At 46.4% G+C, this 19,440-nt stretch overlaps 1 protein-coding gene across 1 annotated transcript in view; it reads right to left on the bottom strand.

Moving 5' to 3' along the window:
- The window catches only part of tmem132e (transmembrane protein 132E), a gene marked incomplete at both ends in the record, with an annotated part of 88,859 nt that overhangs the window by 26,053 nt on the left and 43,366 nt on the right, over window positions 1-19,440 (bottom strand). Inside the window, 2 exons of the mRNA XM_080014090.1 lie at window positions 6,978-7,121; window positions 15,041-15,233. Of these exons, the coding sequence (XP_079870216.1) occupies window positions 6,978-7,121; window positions 15,041-15,233 (337 nt within the window). The remainder of the gene's footprint in view (window positions 1-6,977; window positions 7,122-15,040; window positions 15,234-19,440) is intronic.

Here is a 19,440-nt window from a genome sequence, read left to right as displayed (position 1 = left end):
TTATCAATGCCTTCCTCTATATCCATTTGTACGGTGTCTATTTTCATAGAATCGCACATTTGGAATCTACAGATGTCTTTCACTAACTTGAAACGGAACGGGCCGCAAAACAAAGAAAGGCACTTTTCTCACTTTTTAGTATTTTTTTCTTTATATAATTTTATGTTGTATATATTGACTGTACGAAAATAATTGTATATTAATAAGTGAAAAATAATCAAATATTTTGACAGTGAAGTGATGAATGCCCTGAGGGGACTGTCAAGGCAATGCTTATTGATGTTGGTTTGTGTGTGTGTGTGTGTGTGTGTGTGTGTGTGTGTGTGTGTGTGTGTGTGTGTGTGTGTGTGTGTGTGTGTGTGTGTGTGTGTGTGTGTGTGTGTGTGTGTGTGTGTGTGTGTTTTGGGGTGGGGGGTTGGGGCTGTCTTAATTTACTTTGCATTTCTTAAGTCAGGTTGGTAAGTTCAGTTAGTTGCCTTAAGTGGCCTGCCTTTAATCCATGGTTATTTATGTAAAAAGTAATATACCAACAAAAGCTTTTAGTACAAACAAATAATTCACGTGACTTGAGAGGTAAGGACAGTGGAATGGGTGAAACATGTTCCAAACGTGTGGTTCCAACACATTCCTAACACTTGAGCTCCCTGGCACGATTCAGATATTCTGACCCTTTGCCGCATTCCGGTGAGTCTTTGTTAGGCCCTTTATGCTGTTTTCGCACGGTCTGGCAGGCGCTGTGAACGACGTGGGCTGGGAAACGGTGGGGAAGTTGTTTTGCAAACTTTTGTGTTTTTTTTTTTTTTAATTTGTTATCCGGTCAACTGGCAACCGGCGTTATCCGCATGACAAAGAAAATCACAATTATTCTCAGGTTTTACATTTTAAAATGCGCCGGTGTGAGAAGGCAGGAGACGGTGGCTTGTAGGTGCCACTTTCACGCTGTGATCAGAGGCGCTGCCTGGTTCAAAAAAGTTTCAGAGCCGCTGCCTTAGGAGGGTTTTCTCATCCAAAGTCCAAATGGCCAGCCCCAGCACTCAACCGGCATCAAAATATGTGTCACCTTACTAATGTTAAATTATTAACTGCAACTGATCCGGAGGGGGGTTTCTGGCTTTTGGGCTCCCGTCAAAGATTTATCTGGTGGCCTGGGAAGGCGGCTGGCATTTGTAATCAGAGGATCTAATTTCCTGCAAGGTCGGCTCGGCCGGTTCTCCCAGGGCTGGGGAGTCATCATAAGTGGGGGAGGTGGGTTTGGGTAATAAAATGTTCCATTCCACGCAGACAGGCCGAGAGTTGGCGAGAAGGAGCGTGGAGGGTGGGGCGGGGGGGTGGTTGGGTGGGGGTTGGGGGGGGCGCGTAAGGACTCCTGAAGATAACAGCCTTTTTTCATCTGCTTCGGCTAACGCAATTTCGGAGCGCTTGACCTCAGAAGTCTCCGAGAAGCCTCTTTAGTTTTATTTTTTTTCATTATTTCATTTATTTTGATGTACTCCGTTGTTATTCCACCTGGGATGTTGTGATTTTATCAGCAAGCAATGGGTTACAAAATAATCAAGGCAGAATTAAAGTACTTTTAAACAACGTGAATTGATTGAACACGGTCCTGTGCGTTCCCGGGGGGAGCCTCTCGTCTGCGCCGCGGGCCCGTGGTCACCCTTCAACGCCGCGCGCACGCTCTGCGGAGCACGTGCACAGCACGAACACGCGCTAATTGCGCTCCGGCCTCATCTTCGCTGCAGCTCCTGCGGCCACTGCAGCTGATAAACTTGGCCAGCTTAATTGCAGGTCAAAAGCTGTTAGCGACTGCGGGTATCCGTGGCCCTGTGTGTGTGTGTGTGTGTGTGTGTGTGTGTGTGTGGGGGGGGGGGCCTGCAGAGGGCCTTCACGCGCTGAGCCACCAGATGCCGTCACACTACTGCTAATGCGCTGTGGCACCTTCCGTGGCGCCAGAAGATTGCCTGGGTGGAGTGCAGATCATCTGGACAGAGGGGGTGGGGGGCACGGCCACATAACAAGCCACATTACCCAGCTGTGGAAGATTTAGGAGTGGTCGGAAGACCTATTGGTAGAAGCAGCAGGTCAGAGGGGAAGTCACTTCAGAACCTTGCGGACATGGCAACAAATCCCTTCACGTTTTAAGATACAAACCAATAGGATAAAAAATGAGAGGTGACATTAGGAAATCCATTCTTACCGACCAAATAAACATCTCCATTAAAAAAAAAATAACAAAAATAAATGGAACTGAAATCTACCGGCCACAGGTAAAAGTGGAACATTACATAATTCATTAGACATTTTCTCCAATTAGTTTCAGAGGAGTCGCTTGCCTCTCCTGGCGGCTTGTTGGAAATAAATAAATAAATAAATAAAAAATACCTGACATAACGGCAGTGAAGCTTCACAATCCAGACACCGGATTTGGAAAAAAGTTGTGTTTACAACCCCCGAGGTTGAATTCTGTTATCGTGTTAGGTGGTCAGAAATGAAGCCGTCCGCCTTCGCAACACCGTCTGCTTGCTGAAGAATTCCCATCATCCATTCTTTATCAAGATGACTTGTGGTCTATTTCATTGCCATACTGAAATTTTCAGCTTATTAAAAGCATATAAAGATGTGCTCTTAAACACGTTTTACAGTTGGGGGCCGGACCAGACGCAGTGAAGAATTAGTTTATTAGTGTATTTTATGCCATTCTAAATAGCCTGAGGTGGGAAGGGTGTTTTTAATACATTATTACAATTAACAAAGAACAACAATCAAATTCAATTCAATTCAACCTCTCTCCCAATCCCTGAGTGAGTGCAGGTAGGATTAAGGGCATTAACCGAGCCCTGCACGAAAGTGGACACACTCCATGAATCACAAGTGGGAATATGCGTTGGTGGCAGCCGTGATGTTGTTTGTCTCACATGCAACGCAGTTCTCAAATGAGTTCTCATTTCCCTCTGATGGCGCCCTCCACCATTACACTGTCGCCGTCGAGGATGGATGAACGTCGGGTCGGAATAAAAATATCCTGTGGATTCCGGAACAGGCGTCGACGCCCCTCTCCGGGGTTCTCGGGGTTTCGGACGGTTGCACACTTTTGCCCGGTTTGCCGAATCATCTCCTCTGACAGCAACGATTGCCTGTGTAGTCTGGAGCAGGCTAATTATTCATCAGCCGCATTACAGCAGAATGTGGGTGATAAATAATTAGCCACGCTCCCCAGTAATAAAATAAATTGCTCCTGATGGCATTTTACCCCGTGCCAAATTACAGTCAGTGGGTTATAATTTATGGACACTCCCCGGCAGAGGTATCAAAGTAAAACTACTGCTCCTTTGAAAAGATATGAAGTCAAGGAGAAGTAAAGGTAGTGTATTTCAAATAACTTAGTGGGGAGGTTTTGGGTTCTGTTGCTCAAGTACTAGTCAACACAAAAAGCGTTTTTAAGTCCAGCGCTCAAGCAGATGGTTTCAAACAAATTTGTTCGGAGTGCCGCTCTCACCGCGTTTCAACGTCACTGCTTCGTAGGAAATTTGCAAATTGCACCACGACGACGAGAGGGAGCGAGAAGGAGAGATGTGACCGAATTGAAGACACCGACAAACCTGACAACCTCATCAGAAAAAGTGACGAGTCTGCTAAAAAACAGTAGCTATTCGGCCCTGGAATGAATCCAGGAGTAGAGGGAGGACAAAAAAAAAAGAAAAAAAAGAAAAACAGACTTCTATTTTAAATTACTGAATAATACAACTAATCATTACATTACATTACACAGACCTCTCCTCGTGAAATAAATCCTGCCCAAAAAAGGGCTTTGGACGAAAAGCACGGAGGCAATTAATTTGAATTGGCTCACCGTTTCCCCCTCAAATTCTGAAGCTCATAAAAAATTGAAATCCTACGTCGGTGCATTTTCATCACCTGGGCAGAAGCGAACAAACAGGAAGGAGTCTTGTCCCTTGTGAATATTTTAGTTTCAGGTCTGTGCTTCAGCCCTGGCCGTGGACATGCACCGAATTCTCCTTAGGCCTGTGCCGGCTTGCCGAAGGCTGTTTTATAACACCTTGGTACGAGGGGAGGGAGGGGGGTGGCAAAAGGCTAAAGAGGTGAATATTTGCTCCAGATACACTTCTTTTTTACACATGAAGGCATTTCCTCCTGTTATCCCCGATGGTTTTGGACCATTTGCATCTAATATAATTGCTGTGGCCCAACGCGACGGAGGTACAGACCGCCACTTGATCCATCTAATGTGCACATTTCACAAACCAACAATTGATGTGGTAACTGCCACATGGCCCGTGAATATTCAAACTGCTGATATATTTTTGGTATAGTCTATTAGTGAGACATATTAGGGTGGTCATAATCGAAATATTTCATTAATTTATGCACGTTTCAAAATGTCCTTTCCAGACGGTGTTACAGTGTTACAGTATAACGGGACTAGGGTCGGTAATGTGTTTTTTTTTACTAGGCGTGTTATTCCAGGTACGGTTCCGGACAGTACAAAATCTTTCATGCGTAAGATTTCACTCCTCTTCGACTCTGCAGCATTGGATGAGAAATACTGGCCATTTACTCTCTCATCCTTCAGTTCATATTGTTTGTCACTTGCCGTCCGCCCCTTTAAGACCAAAAAGTGCGGCGTCGCGACCTATGCTGTGAATTCCCCCTGCATGGCGGCTCAAAGTTTGGTAAGCCGTCTGCAATTTCAAATTTCCATTGCCATCCATTCCCATCCAGGAAGCTGAAAGCGAGAGCCGCCTCGCCGATGTCAAGCGCCCGCTCCCCGCGCTGTTCTCCCTTCACATGGTCTAAATTTGGAAGTTCGCTAAAGGTGAATGTGTCACACTTAATGTGGGCGCGCGCGGCACGGAGGAGGGAGCGCGAGCCTCGCCTGGGCATGCAGGGCAGGATGGCCGCGGGCAAGAGGGACGCGGCGCGTCTTTAGATGGGTGACGTGACTCACGCGGCCTGCGGTCGAAGATGATTTGGGAGCGAGGGGGGTTACAATAACTGCCTGCCTGTCGCACCACGGATGTCGGCCCACCCCCTGTCCCTTGACTCATCCCATCCTGTGAGCCCTATTCCCCCACTTTAACCATCTACCGCACGTCCGTCCGGATGTCTCCCGTACGTCCCTGACGTACACCGAGGCCCGTTTCCGTTTCCGAAGGGGGGGGGGGGGGGGGGGGGGCGGGAAGGGGAGCGAGTGAAACAACACGTGAAAAAAAATAAAATAAAAAATCAAAGCCGCGGTGGAGAATAAAGAACAACATCGGCATTACCTCTTTTCAGAACTCGCCAGCGGCTCGGCCAAAGGCGTTGAGAAGACGAGCGTTGCTGAAAGTTAAAAAAAAAAAAACCCTGCATCTCCAGGCCAGAGGTTTGGAGAGGAGTCTTTGAATTCCAGTCTCAATTCAAGTCGGAGTCGAAACAACGGGCTAATGGCTGATGGAAAGTGATAAACGATACCCTCCCGCCCCGCCGCCACATTATCGACACATGTTCCGGCTCAAAGCTAAAAGGTTTTTTCCCCCCAACAACGGCGCGGACCCGATCCGCCGGTTCGCAAGAAGGTTTTTCCAACTAATATCCTAAATTAAGAACCTTAATGACCTGTAATCATTCGCCCATCAGTCACCAAATCCCCGGCCACGCACACAAAGAAAGAAAGAAAGAAAAAGAAAGAAAGAACGAAAGAAAGACAGAAAGAAAGAAAGAAACTCGTTACTCCCACTGAAGTGTTTTCAAGATGAGTTTCTTTCTCTCTGAATAGTAAATGCCCCGTGTGAAATGGGACATTCTCAGTGGTAGGATGTGAAAATGCGTGGCATAGGCTGAGTCCTTCAAGGTGGTACCGGCATATCTTCCACGTTATTTCCCATTTTAATCTTAATATCAATACGGTTCAGACCTGCCGTTGAGGTAACTCGAGAATGTTCCTTAAGCCTTAATCTTTAGAGGGATAACCAGTTGTGTTTAAAGAGGGAGCCCTGTACTCACTACTGGACCTTGAGGCTTATTAGTACTGAGTATTACATGAAGTGTTATTTGCACACGTATGAAGTCACAGGGGGGTGAATCGATTTGCCGCTACTTTAAAAAGCTGACGCACAATTATTCCCACAGGTAAGTATGTGGGTGAAAGACTATAGTTAAATAAAGCTTGGGGAAAGTGGTCTGATACACACTTAATTATAATTATAATTAGGATTGCAATAACCGAGGACAATTGCATAGCCGAAAAAATGAAAAATAAATGTTTTTATGTAATAGGTGGTGGTGGGGCATCACTCTCAATGTGATTAACAAAGTAAAAGAGACCCTATTTGCGCCTATATAATTATTCACTCTGCCTATAATGCAATCTATTATGACTGTAATTGGCTTGAGGAAAATAATAACGGGTGTAATCAGCTCCCCCTAATGTGCTCTCCAAGTTGTTGCGCTCCCAGATTAATTTGGTTAACGAACGACAACAAAAAAAACAAAAACAAACAAAAAAAAAAAGAAAAAAAAGAAAAAGGACGGGAGTGGATGCCGCGCTCTCGGGTTCCCGCGGGCGCGGCGGCCGATTGTGCCGTCGTCCCCGGCACCGCGGTGTCGCGTTTCCGCCCCCGGCTATCTCGCGTCGAGGCTAATGGAACGGAGGGAGAGACGCAGATCAGACGCCGGGGACTCCGCGGGGACCGGGTGGCTCCGGCTAGGGTTTCACCAAAGCAAAAAAAAGAAAAATAAGCCATGGTGGAGCTGTTCGCGCTCCTTTCGCGGCCCCATTGATTTTAGCTGCAGCATGAGAACGCCAGCGTCCCCCCTCCGATTCTCCTGGGAATTAAATCGAGAGCTCGTATGGGGCGGCGTCTAATCAAGTCTGTACGCTTTCTCTGATGTTCTGACTCCGGCGCTCCGCTCCACAGGATGGAGGCGCAGATTTTTTCATTCGTGTCACCCCGCCCACCGGCCGCCGCCGCCCACCGCACCTTCACGATGTCTTCGTTGGACGACTTGCATTGGACGAAGGCCGAGACGTCGGTGACCGCGCCGTTCATCTCTATGGAAACCATCTTGACGGGGATGGCTACGGTGCGGCCGGTCAGAATAGCGGTGTTGATGATCTCCGTGTCCTGCGGAGGAAACAACAGCAAAAAAATAAAACACACACACACACACACACACACACACACACACACACACACACACGGTGTGAAAAGAGCGTGAGGGGGGCGCGTTCAGGGAAGTAAATGTTTGAGAATGAAAACACACGGTAGATGGTGGTACTGTAGATTACAACGGATCAAATGATGGTCGCACATCGAGAGGTCGTTTCCCTTCCGTCCTTCGGTCGTCGGGACAAACATTGAACCGCCACGCGTCGGTTGCCTTTGCGAAGAGGACGGGCCAATAAAACGAGCGTTGTGAGTAACCATAGCGATGAGTTTGGGTGAAAGCCTAAACCCCGGTGCAGGTTATAGCCGTGACATCAATGGCGTTGTCAGGGAGGCTGCTTTATGATGCAGCATGGATGCTATGGGAATAGCGTATAATAATAAATACACGGGGGATGGTGGAACTGTGGCCGTGAGCCGGCCAATCACAGAAGGATTTAACCATGCGTTTCAGGTTGGGCTTTGTTCTCTGGACTAATGTTTTCCCTGGGGAGTTTCCGAGACGGCGGATGAACAGCATCTATTCTACAAACGGCGCCGCTTTGTCGGCTGCAATTTTTTTTTTTTGTATCAGATATCTGAAGGAAACGTTTTTCGTCTTGGGCCCACCCATGTTTCGGCGCTCGCCGTAAAGGATCCAATTCCAGAGTTTTGCGTCTTTGTTTTAACGAAGGAACGTTTGCTCGTCTGATCATACATTAACCCGGAGTCCTCCTCAGTCGCCGCGTGGTTCATGTTCGTCAATGCAGTGTTTCCCAAAACCTTTTGTTTTTTTCCCTGAGGACCCACCTTTTAAAAACGATAAACCACCGTGACCCAATTCACATACACTTTTTATATCAATAGCGAGAAGAAGGAAATTTGTGCATAAAAGGAGAGACACACGTTTGATAAATCACAGCTTTGCTTTATGCATCATCATGTAAAATACTTTACAAATGAGACCAAATAAAAGCGTTTGGGCTCATCGTTTTTTTTCCCTCTCATCAGTCAAACAAAGAGGATGTGCGCTTGCCTTTCATACTACATACTACATTCAGTACTATCAAAAACATGCTTCTTGTTGAAAGTTTTTTGAATTATTCTTATTATCAGAACAAGTACAGCAGGCTTGTGTTTAAGTCCAGCTATTGTTATCAAACAGTCAACAATCAGTTTGTAAACCACACCAGTTCTATTCCACCCCAAAGCTCCTGAGGCACATTGGATGCTTTTTACCTGGCCAATGTGATAGGTGGGCGCCCGCTTGCTTTTTAGGATTGCATTCCAGTCGGGTGTACAAGAGGAGCGCGCAACGCGCACATCCATTTCTGTGTTTTGTGTTTGATTTTTGTGAGAACCGAAAATCCCACCTCGCACTTGTATGTGCCGGTGAAAGGGATGAGTAGCAGCAGAGTGCACGGAGGAAACCTCGTCCACCTGCGTGCACAAAGAGTGTGTATGTGGACGTATGCGCGCGACATCTTCATCAAAAAATAACGCATTTCTGCTGAAACACTTGCCAAACATTTTACAGAGGGTCATTTGCAAAAAAGTCGGCAATCAGAATCGGCCAGGGAAAATCCTGAACGGCGCATCCCTGATATTCAACAAGTTTGCGAGACATGTTTTTTCGCGGTCACACGCGTTCGATCCACTGAAATGAGCATTAGGAGGGCGGGACAACGGGGTCTCGTCATCGGTTCGCTTGCTCCACGTGAAAGCGTCTGTCAGTCAGACGTAACCCTTTACGTGCTTGTCTCCGGCAATGTTAAATTAAAAAAAAAAAAACTATGGAAGAAATTCTGCTCGTTTATTTGGTGAGCCAAATAAAATCTCCTGCGACCCAGCCTTTAGTTAGGATAAAAAGTCATATCCAGCAGCTGAGTGTTAACAAACCCTGTCACGCCTGTGTTCAGAGTTGCCATGTCAGCGGTTTTACAGCGGACTGGGCATGCTTTTTAAGTGTTGAAGTGGGTTGTTTTTATTGTCCGCTGGGTTTTTGGCGTCCCTGCCCATGTTAAGTTTTGTTTTTGTGCCATTGCGACTGAACAAGCGCAGGCGTGTCCCAGAGGGACACAACTAGAGCAGCGTGTTGGAGAGCCACGCCCACAGCGACGGCCTCTTCCAGCAGTGCTGCTGCCCCACCTGCGCCTGCAACGATGGAGGGGGCCATGTTTACAACAAATGTTTTCTCATGTTTGAGTAAATGCGCCTTACGGAATTAAGTGCCTCTTATGCTTCCTGAAAAATCCAGAAATATTGGTCCACCAGAATAAAATCAGAGTAAAAAAAAAAAAAAGGCTCTTATTTCTTTTATCCACAGCATTTACTTTTGATACTTAAGTAGATTTAATATCCGCTACTTTCAGACTTTTACTCAAGTAGTTAGTAGTTCAGAACGGCAGTCGAGAACTGCCGCGGGCTCGTTATGCGACGACGCCTCTGGAGCCGTGTTTTCAGAGTAGCGACTCGATTCTGTTTGAAACTGGGCGTGGTTTCACACTTTCCCGCTCAGTCAGTGGACAGACGGTGATGGGGATTGGACTGCTCGTTCTGTTATTTACCCTTACTTTTTTTTATTTTTCATTATTAACTGAGGATGTTGAGTGCCACTAAAAGCAATTATCTGTGTCCGCGTCCTCCCTGCTCACTTTGTGCCGATTTCAACCAGCGGGGGGCGTTCTGAGCCGACGTATTCGCCTTTGTGAAAAAAAAATAAAGGGAAATATTATGACGAGGATCGGAGTTTTTCATAATTAGGCATACGGAAGCAATTCACAGTTACAAACAAACAAACATGTTTTAGTCCGCAGTACATCTTTAATTTGATTTAAAATCTGTTTTAGATGTGCTTTCAATCAGGAAAAAAAAAATCGGCAAAGCAAGACTTGGTTTTTTTTGAACCCATCCTAACCGTAGACGCCAACATACAAAAACAAAATCATTTTTGAGCACAGAGATGCGTTGCACGCAAGCAGCGAAACACAAAAGACAGTTTTGAGTTCCCGTGTTGTGGGGGTCCCAAACGTGAACGATTCCCCATTTTGCCGACATGTCGCCGATCTAGCGCCATTGTTTGGTCTGCTTCTCCTCACGGTATCCTGGTGAATACTCTTGGTGCTGCGGACGTTCTTGCTCTGTTTTGCGGCACGCAGCCGACCGGACGCACGGCGGGGGGCCACAGTTCGACGCCCGTGGGCCAACCTCGGGTCCCGGCCCCCGGGGCTTTGGTCGCCGGCAGGCCGACGACTTCTAAATTCTAGATGGTAAGTGCGAGAGTAATCCGCCGTGAGGCCTCCGAGCCGAGCACGCGTGATTAAAGAAACGGAGTACGTGACAAACTCAAATGTCAAAATCATAACCGGCAAAAAAATAAATAAATAAAGAAACCATCAGCCCAAATTTCACGTTTCCTTTTGAAATAACGCGTATAAAATGTATTTTTCCCTTCGGGGGCAACTGCAGTCAGAATGTATTACACGATTACGTAAACTATATTAGATCTACAAAGAAGAGCACGAAAATAGAGCTTTCCATGTGATTTGCATGTAGTTAACATCGCTAAATATCTGTATTACTCCACGGTGGCGCGGCATATTGCCTAATTGTATACAATATGATATGAAGAAGTCATGAATTCCTATTCGTAAACAAGGGCAACGTTGTCAGCACATCTGCGTTATTATTTTGACCGCGCTCGTATGGAAATAGCCAATTAAAAAAAGCAGCGGGGTCGGCGTAAGTTAGAGTCAATTCGTTATTTTTTCCGGAGGAGCGAGAGAGGGGGCACAAGTTCTCTCGCGAGGGGCTGGGAACCATATTCCTTTTAATCAAATCAAAACGAGCATATCTTTAAAAAAATAAAACACGAGAAAAAAATACAGTGTCACGGCCCCCACCCAACGTCTTAATAAGGGCGCAGAGCCGGAGGAGTACGGAGGGGGAAGCTCTTCTCCCTTAGTTTGGTTTTTTCTTTCCCGTGGATTCCCGCTGCATCACCAGTCACCTCCACGCCTCGTTCAGTTGGGAGGGGGGCGGGGATAATAAAACAATAACTTCAAAGTCAGCCCTCGATAGAAGTTACGTGTAATCCATTACGCTTCTCTCCTCTCTCGCGCCTCATCCCTCAACAGTGCGGCGGCACAGGTTTGTGCTTAAAATCCTGGGTGCGCGCGGCTTCAGCAAAGACATTTGGGATTCAACGATATGTTCGTGGTTTCATTTGTTCTTTCTTCGGAAGAAAATTCAGAACTGCCTCGGACCAGAAGCGCCATGCGTTAGAAAATTTAATCGCCGTATTTTAACTGCATGTAAGCGGCATATTGGAACCACAATTTGTAAAAATTAATTAAATATTCAATATTACACAATATATAATAGAAACAATGATTTACTACCAATAATAATCCGAAACCTATTATTTATCTTCTCTGCATATCTTGATGTGTGTGTGTGTGCGTGTGTGTGTGTGTGTGTGTGTGTGTGTGTGTGTTCAAGTCTAGGATCCTTAAATGAACTCAGATGTATGTGCCGTTGCTTAACTTTACACAGCCCACATATCCATGAATGAGGCCCCTGTGTTATTTGGCAGGTATCCAGGTTGCGTGTTGCAACGAAAAGTTCAGTTTGAGGTGCACTAATGGATGTCGTCGAGGAAAAACGGCATTTCACTCACCTGCTGTGTATTATCCAACGCGGCCGTTAGTTTAACGTAACGTGGGTGTGTGTGTGGGTTTCCCTATATGAAACATGTTTTGGCTGTACCTGTGGCCTGTGCAACAGCTGTCGACGTAAAAAAAAGAAAATAAAATGAATTCAAAGCCAACAAGCTCGAATCCATTTCCGCCCGATACGGTTCCACACACTATCTTCTTTGAATATCGGCGATAAAGCACGAGCACAGTTATGTTGTATTTGACTTATTTTATCGTCCTATATGTTGCTTGAGATCAGTTAAGCAGACACCGGATACGGCCGCACTGATTTCACTCTGAGGAACCTTACTTGGCACGTCAGCGCAACCGCAGCCATTTCCAACTGTTTTACAAAACATTTTTAAATCAACTGTTGGGTGTGTGTGATATGTGTGTGTGTGTGGGTGTGTGTGTGTGTGTGGGTGGGCAACTGATAAGGACGCACTGATGAAAGGGGTAATTTTTTTTTCCCTTTTGTCTTTCTCAATGTACCTGGATTATTTAATGAGCACCCACTTGTTTATCTTCCACAACACTTCACTGGAGCCACAGGCAGCCGCACCCAAAACTTGGAGACCCTGCCCGCTGTGTTTTCCTCTCTCTCCCCCTCCCTTGCTCTCTCTCCCTCTCTCTCTCTCTCTCACTCCCTCCAAATGTTGTTTTCCCCGTATCAGCACATCCTGAAAATGCTGATCTGTTCTAACAAGCTGGCAGCGGGTGTTCAGCTATTGCCCGGGGAAAAATAAAATAAAATAAAGAAGTGGTACTTGTTCTGCGTCTGCCTTCGGCCTCGCGACGGCAATCACCGGTAGCGGGCGCTCCGCAACGCGGCCAACGCGGGTTTCCCTCTGCGCTGTGAGCGAGCGGCCGGCGAGAAGCTCGCTCTGGCCTCGGCTTTTACGCTGCGTGGACGCTCACCGGGCGGCTTCCTCGACCCGAGCCGCCTCACGCACGCACGCGACATCTGCTGCCCTCCCCCCATACTTTCACCAAATTGATGCTGGGTGCGTCATGGCAATATCGGCTGAAATGCCATAGACGCTGTAGCGCTTCATCCTTCATCCTTCATTTGTGTTTTTCTAGTTAGCCGATTCATTTCTCCCCTTTCATTGGCCTGATAGTCTTGACACGTCATCCGTCGGCGTTGTGCTCGTAGGTCGCACAGTCAGTAGTGAAGAGATTGAATGTATTCAAACTGAAGCGTGTCCCCGTTTTTATCCGTTTTATTTTTTCAAGCAACCGCGTCGCTCCCCTGACTCCCCTTTTCTGCATTGAATATCCCGGCTCTGAACGTGTTGAATGAAAAAAAACGGATGAAATGAAAGATTACAGTGACATATGACAGTTACACACTCGATTTTTTTTTAAACCAAATAATTATTGGTTGACCAAACCTGCAGAAGAAACTCTGTCAGAACTAACTAGAAAAAAAGATCCTTCGCCTGCCTATTCTAAGCTTTCACCTTTCTCCTGGAGGGAAGGCGCCCCCTTCCTTCAACACCCTGCCCTGTGGGTCCTCGCTGTCAGTAATGAGGATGTTTATTTTGTGGTGAATGCAAAGGGCGGTATTATGCACCTTGTCAGAACCTCGCTACGGAGGCTGGCAACGGGAGAGGTGTGTGTGCGCGGTGCGGTTTGGATCGCCATTCAGAAAGCCCTGATGCATAAACTGACAGAGCGGATTGAGGCTGATCATACCTTATACCCCTTTCCCACTGCGGCAAAGACCTGGTAACACCCGCTCACCTCCGGCATTTATCAACAGTAGGAAAAGAAAAACCCGGGTCTCAGGCACGGGTCAAATAACCCGGCATTAGAAACGGGTTAAACCGGCTCCACCTCCGATTGGCACTGACGTGGACAGGACACCCAGGTCGACCTGCTACGTGGCGCATAGATTGACAGGAATATCCGTGTATGATTCAATCATTTCATATCCCATTTAGAATACAAAATCAAAATCAAAAGTTATTGACTTTTTTTCCCCGCATGGGGGACTGTAAATGTTGTGGGGATCGCACCGTGGGGAGCACGGCGGAGAACCCCCACGCTCCCCGCCGGGCTCCGAGTCCCTCCGGCATGCTCCACGCTGCTTCTACTGTAGTGTTGTGTCGTTCATGAACGACCCGATTCCTTTGAACGATTCAAAAAACGTTATTTTCCCCCATGTTTTACAGTTTGGTGTCGTTGTTTAAGTTGCTGTCTCTTCTACTTTTTTTTCCCCCCAATCACACTGGAACCATGACACACCCCTTTCCCCAACGTATTCGCGACGTCAAACTTGACACGCCGGAAAAAAACCAACGGCATTTCTCCCGGCAATGGGAAAGGTTGTCAATCGCCTATTTTTAGCGGGTTTAAAAAACCCAGGTAAAGCCGCTTAGTTTGGTGTGAAAACGGTTTTAGAGTCTGAGGGATGACGTATGATGACCTACCTAGGCTATGATGACCGCGCGGGCACACAGGCACGCACGCACACACACACACACACACACACACACACACACACAGCTACTGAATCCCAAAGCAGCCATATCTACCTTTGCATTACAGGGATAACACACAATAGAGAAAATTATGATTGTAATGATGCCACTGAAAGGAGCAGCGGGGTTGACAAATCCCCCTCGATATTGCAACGTTAGCACGCGCCTTGAGGTTTGTGGATGGGGCTTGAGTTAGTTTTAGAGTCCCACGTCAGCAGAGCCCCATTGACATTTGCTTCCCAGAAGGTGGGAAGCAAATGTCAATGGGAAAATAATAGAATTTCTTTCTTTTTTTTATAATCCGGCTCCTATTCATCAAGTAAGGATCACAAGGCCACAATGGGAGAACTTGACCTCCAACCTCGCCTTCAGAACATGATTCTTTTCCCCAGGATTAATTTCCTTTGGTACACATAATTGATCTACTAATCTCCTTAATTGCTGCACAGACATGGAGAAGAGCAACAATTAAAGGAGCCGTAGACACTCGGGCATTCCGTGCCGGGGCTTTCTTAACAATCAGCAAATCGTTACCCAGCGTCACGTGCGGATTGAGCACACTTTAAATGACAAAACATCGGGGCAAACGATGATCATCGGAAGACGGATTGCCAAGTGCAAGTGATCAAGAAGGAACTCTTCCGTAAAAATAAACAAAGAAACAAAAAAAAGAAAACCTGTTGAGGCAAAATCTGTGATGTCGGGAGTAACTCACCATGGAGAGGGGAATAATGGCCTGGATGTCTCTCTGCACCACTGTAAGTTCAGTCACGACCTTTTCGGAGTCCGGCAGCGGGTTTTGGCCCTTGTAGTCGATGTTCCAGTTGATCCTCCTGGTCACCGAAAGGCTGGTGAAGTTCTCCATCTCGAAATCCAGCTGCATCACCTCCACGTTGCCCAGTACATCCCTGAAAATAAGGAACAAACAGAGGAGAGAAAATCCGGTTGAAGATAAACGTTCCGGGATTCTGACAACTCAATTGCCTTCGTGCATTTGTTGTTTGTTAAAGTACGGGGCTCGGCCGGGACAAAAGTCCTCCGCGGCAGTTTTGGGCCCAAGGTCGGCCATTACCTATATTGATTTCCTTCATTATGGTCCAATGCTGTGGAACACAACCTCACCAAAGCGAATACAAGGTAAAAGCTTTCCAGTCCACGTTCCACCCAGAAACAACACATACCAAGCTTCCGTTCCACACGTCCATTTGTTATCGTCACACTAGTTTGTGTCCCCATTAGTAAATCTTACCAGATGCGGTGTTTGGCAGATACACATTGGAGCTACGTCTACGTGTCGTAGCCGCACATGATGCGTACACCGGAAGCTCGGAGAGGCTAAAGTTGCCCGCCACTGTCATCCATGCGACGTCAAAACGTTGTCGCGGCGGCGGGGGGCCCCTTCTGTTGACACAGACAGCCGGGGCCATCGCATTGTCTCGGAGGAGCTGGAACTAATCGGCTCTGTGTTCCAACGCCGTCATCCGGTGACAGTGCTCCGCAGTCGCACTGTCACTGACTTAGCGGCCCGATCCGCCGCTAGATCTCAGGCTCGCTGACAGATAGACGGCACCTCTTGTGCCTGGGATGCTACCTGTCATACACCTCCCCCCATCCACCCTCTCCGGGAGGACGGGTGCACCGCGGGGGTGCGAGCTGTAACATCCGAGTCCCGCTCCTCGCCCGTGACTGCATTGTCACACTTTCTGTTGGGAAAAAGCCTCGAGTCGAGCTTTCTCCAAACTTCAGGCCTCGCGCTCCCTCCTGGGTGCGACTGCCTTCCTCCAGGAGTTTCAACGCCGGTCGCCAACCCCAGTGGGCGCGGTACCGTAAGGCCCGTCGATAAACATCGTCCGCACCGCAATCTCCCGGGGCTCCCCCGCTTTGCTTTCCCGCCACGCTCTGCTCCAGAGGGCGACTTGCACTGACTAACCAAAGTGGCTTCGCGGTTTTGCTTTCCGGCCAATCAATGTCTATCGGAGGGCAGCCCGATTCCATCGAACAAAGAAACCACTTCGGAGAATCCTGACCTCCTCCGTTACTGTGTAAAGACTGCAAATAGTTTAACCGGGAACCACACTCTGCCACCGCCACCGTGCCGGCGCTGTGACTGTGAAAGTAGATTTATTGTTTTAGCGATATGGAAATCCCACCCGTCGAGCCGGTAAGTCCATAAGCTCGCCAAGAGGTTGGGCGACGACAAATCTACTCGGCGGCGGCGGCGGCGGAGCGTGGACGCGGACGTGGGGGAGGCGGGCAAATTACATTTCCATGAGACTCATTACGCCCAAACGTCTCCTGTTACTGAGACCCAAGTGCGTGCCGCGCCCCCACTGCGGGGAGACGAGTCTATCTATCTGCCCCCCCCCAAGTCCCCCCTGGGAAAAGCACACAATGAGATCTCAACCTATTTGTCTGGACATCACTCATGGAACACAACTCCCTCTCTGTCTCGGCAACTCACATCTATACGGTCCACGGGGCGAGTGGAGATATAGCAGTTTAATAAAGTGTTTACCCATCTGCACTTCTTCCTCCCATGATCATATCTGAAACAAACAAACTATATATATATATATATATATATATATATATATATATACTGTACATACATACAGTATATTGCCTTCAAGGGCTTCTGTAAAATCATGTTTGAGGCTGACATCTCCATGGTCCAAGGGGCACATGGGCATACTGTTGCTGTTTAACAAAGTGTTTGACTTCCTCCTTCCCTCCATTGTATCCAAAACTATTGTTTAATATTATTACATCATAAAGAAATTGAAATCTAAACTCGCCTGAGTTTATAGCCTTACCGCAGGCGAGTGTGCTGTATCTGCTGAGCGTGAATTAAAGCCGTCAGAGCACTTAGAAATTATAAACCACGAAGCAAATGAACCCAAACTGAATCAGTGTGTGCCCACAAACGACATAAAAAGGAGCAAAGAAAATGTATTTGTGATGGTTAAACGAGGGAAAAAAATACTCAAAAATAAATATATATTAAAAAAATAAAAATTCTGGTGAACTGTTCAAAATATCACTTTGGTCAGTCAATGTAATGAGTCAGACATTAATATAACAGCATTCTTAGCCACTACGGGGCTCCAGATGTTGGTAAATCAAAGATCTTCTTCTTGGAATTACGATGCAAATTGTTGTTGTTGTTGTTCTTTTCGGGTTTTTTTTTATGAATGATAGATCGCAGAAAAGAAAAGAACAAAGGTTTGCACTTGTGCAGGATTTAGGGAGTTTATTTTTTTTGCCTGGCATCTGTAGTGACCAGATCATATCAAATACCATCTGCTATATTATTCCCTATAAATTCCCTCGATGATTTTTTACAAAAACTGTCCCCCAAAAAGGGAGGAGATTCCGTGTGAAGATAACAACAAAAAAAAAATCCCCTAATATTAACTAAACTAATGAGAATAAACTTTCTTTTAGACGGTTACATTTTAGTGCGTCCAGTCCCATTTCCATTTGGCTTAATGAGGATCTCTTTGGGTTTTTTGTGCAACCAAAAAAATATATATATCTATATTTCAACAGCAGTTGCTTGGGGGCCTATGTGGAGCTTGGGAGGCGGGGGTGGGCTCCATCCTTTGATCAGAGTCGTACTTCAACTGATTAACAGGGAGAGTTCAATGGATTACTTCGCTCCGAGGCAAGGTTATCTAACAAACAGCTCAAAGGCACGTATAATGTGAAGGATATACGCTCAACGGCACTAATGTTCATCACATACACTGGATGTGAAGGTAAAACCTGCTGAATAGCAGCACGCCGGATTCATTTAACCTCCTTGTTGCTTCAACGCACGCACGCACGCACGCACCCACACATACAGACACACTGGAATAAGTTGTGCACAGTGTAATAATGTAGTAATTACATAATAATAATGTCTACCTTATATACCAATATCTATCATTTATACTGTGTTTAGAATCGGCCTTATACCCTCTGTATATCTTATATATTGGGCTATTTCTGTTCTATATTTTTGGCTATTTTTGTGTATTTGGCTGTTTGTTCTAATATTATCTTTAGAGCAACGTACCGCTCCTCACCACCACACACCTTGTATATGTAAATGTAATTGACGGAGTACGGATTCTGGTTCCGAATAACGAAGGGAGATAACAAAATACAAGGGAGACGCATTTAAAAGGCTCACGACAACGGGTGGCAACGGGTGACAAGGCGGGTTTTGTCTAAATTAAGTCACTTGTTTCCCCTCTGGTGGCTTTTTTCGTTATCATTTTGAAATGAATGTACTTGGGAGTTTTGATATCTCCTCAAATCGAACGTCGCTAAGCGCGGGCTTTGGAAGATCGTGGTTGTAATTATTAAGTCGCTCAAATGACAAAAAAACAAACAAACAAAAAAAAAAAAACAAAAAGGAAGAAAAAACATCAACATCAACTGCACGTGCTCAACGCAGGTATTCGGAGGTTGGATATTGAATCGTGTTTGAGCTAGACCTCGATTGTGCTTATAATGAATACATTCTAATTTTGCACTTTCCCTAAACTGTGGATTTTTTTTTTATCTCGCCTCCGACCACACACACACCTACACGTGCATTTGCGCGCACACACACACACACACACACACACACACAGACACGCGCGCGCACACACACACATGAAGGGTGGCTATAGACAGAGGTAAGTGACTGCATTTTGATAAACACAATTACAACCAGCCAGCTAGTTACCCAGTAGGGGGAAAGCATGAACAAAGCCATTAATAATGTAAAGGTTCAGACAGAGCATTGAAAATGAACCACATTCGAGACCAATCACCACAACAAACACAATAAGCTGCTGTCCGACGGAGGGACAAGCGACAGATAAGCACGGATGCGGACAGAATGAAAATAGACCAACAACGTGCAAAAGGCAAATGTCACCTTTATTTTTTATTTTTTTTCCCAATGATTTTATTTTATTTATTTTATTTTTTTTACTTTATAGGTAAACTAAAGCAGATGTTCAAACAGAGTTAAGACCCGGACGTGACCACCGGTGACATGCAGGATGAGGCCTGGGGGACTTGGGCGGCAAACGAAAGCGTTCTCCGCAGATAAATCGCCATAACGGTGCCGTGGTA

Source organism: Zeus faber (genome assembly GCF_960531495.2).
Source record: "Zeus faber genome assembly, chromosome: 14".
NCBI classification, from domain to species: Eukaryota; Metazoa; Chordata; class Actinopteri; order Zeiformes; family Zeidae; genus Zeus; species Zeus faber.
This window is presented reverse-complemented; position numbering and strand designations above follow the sequence as displayed.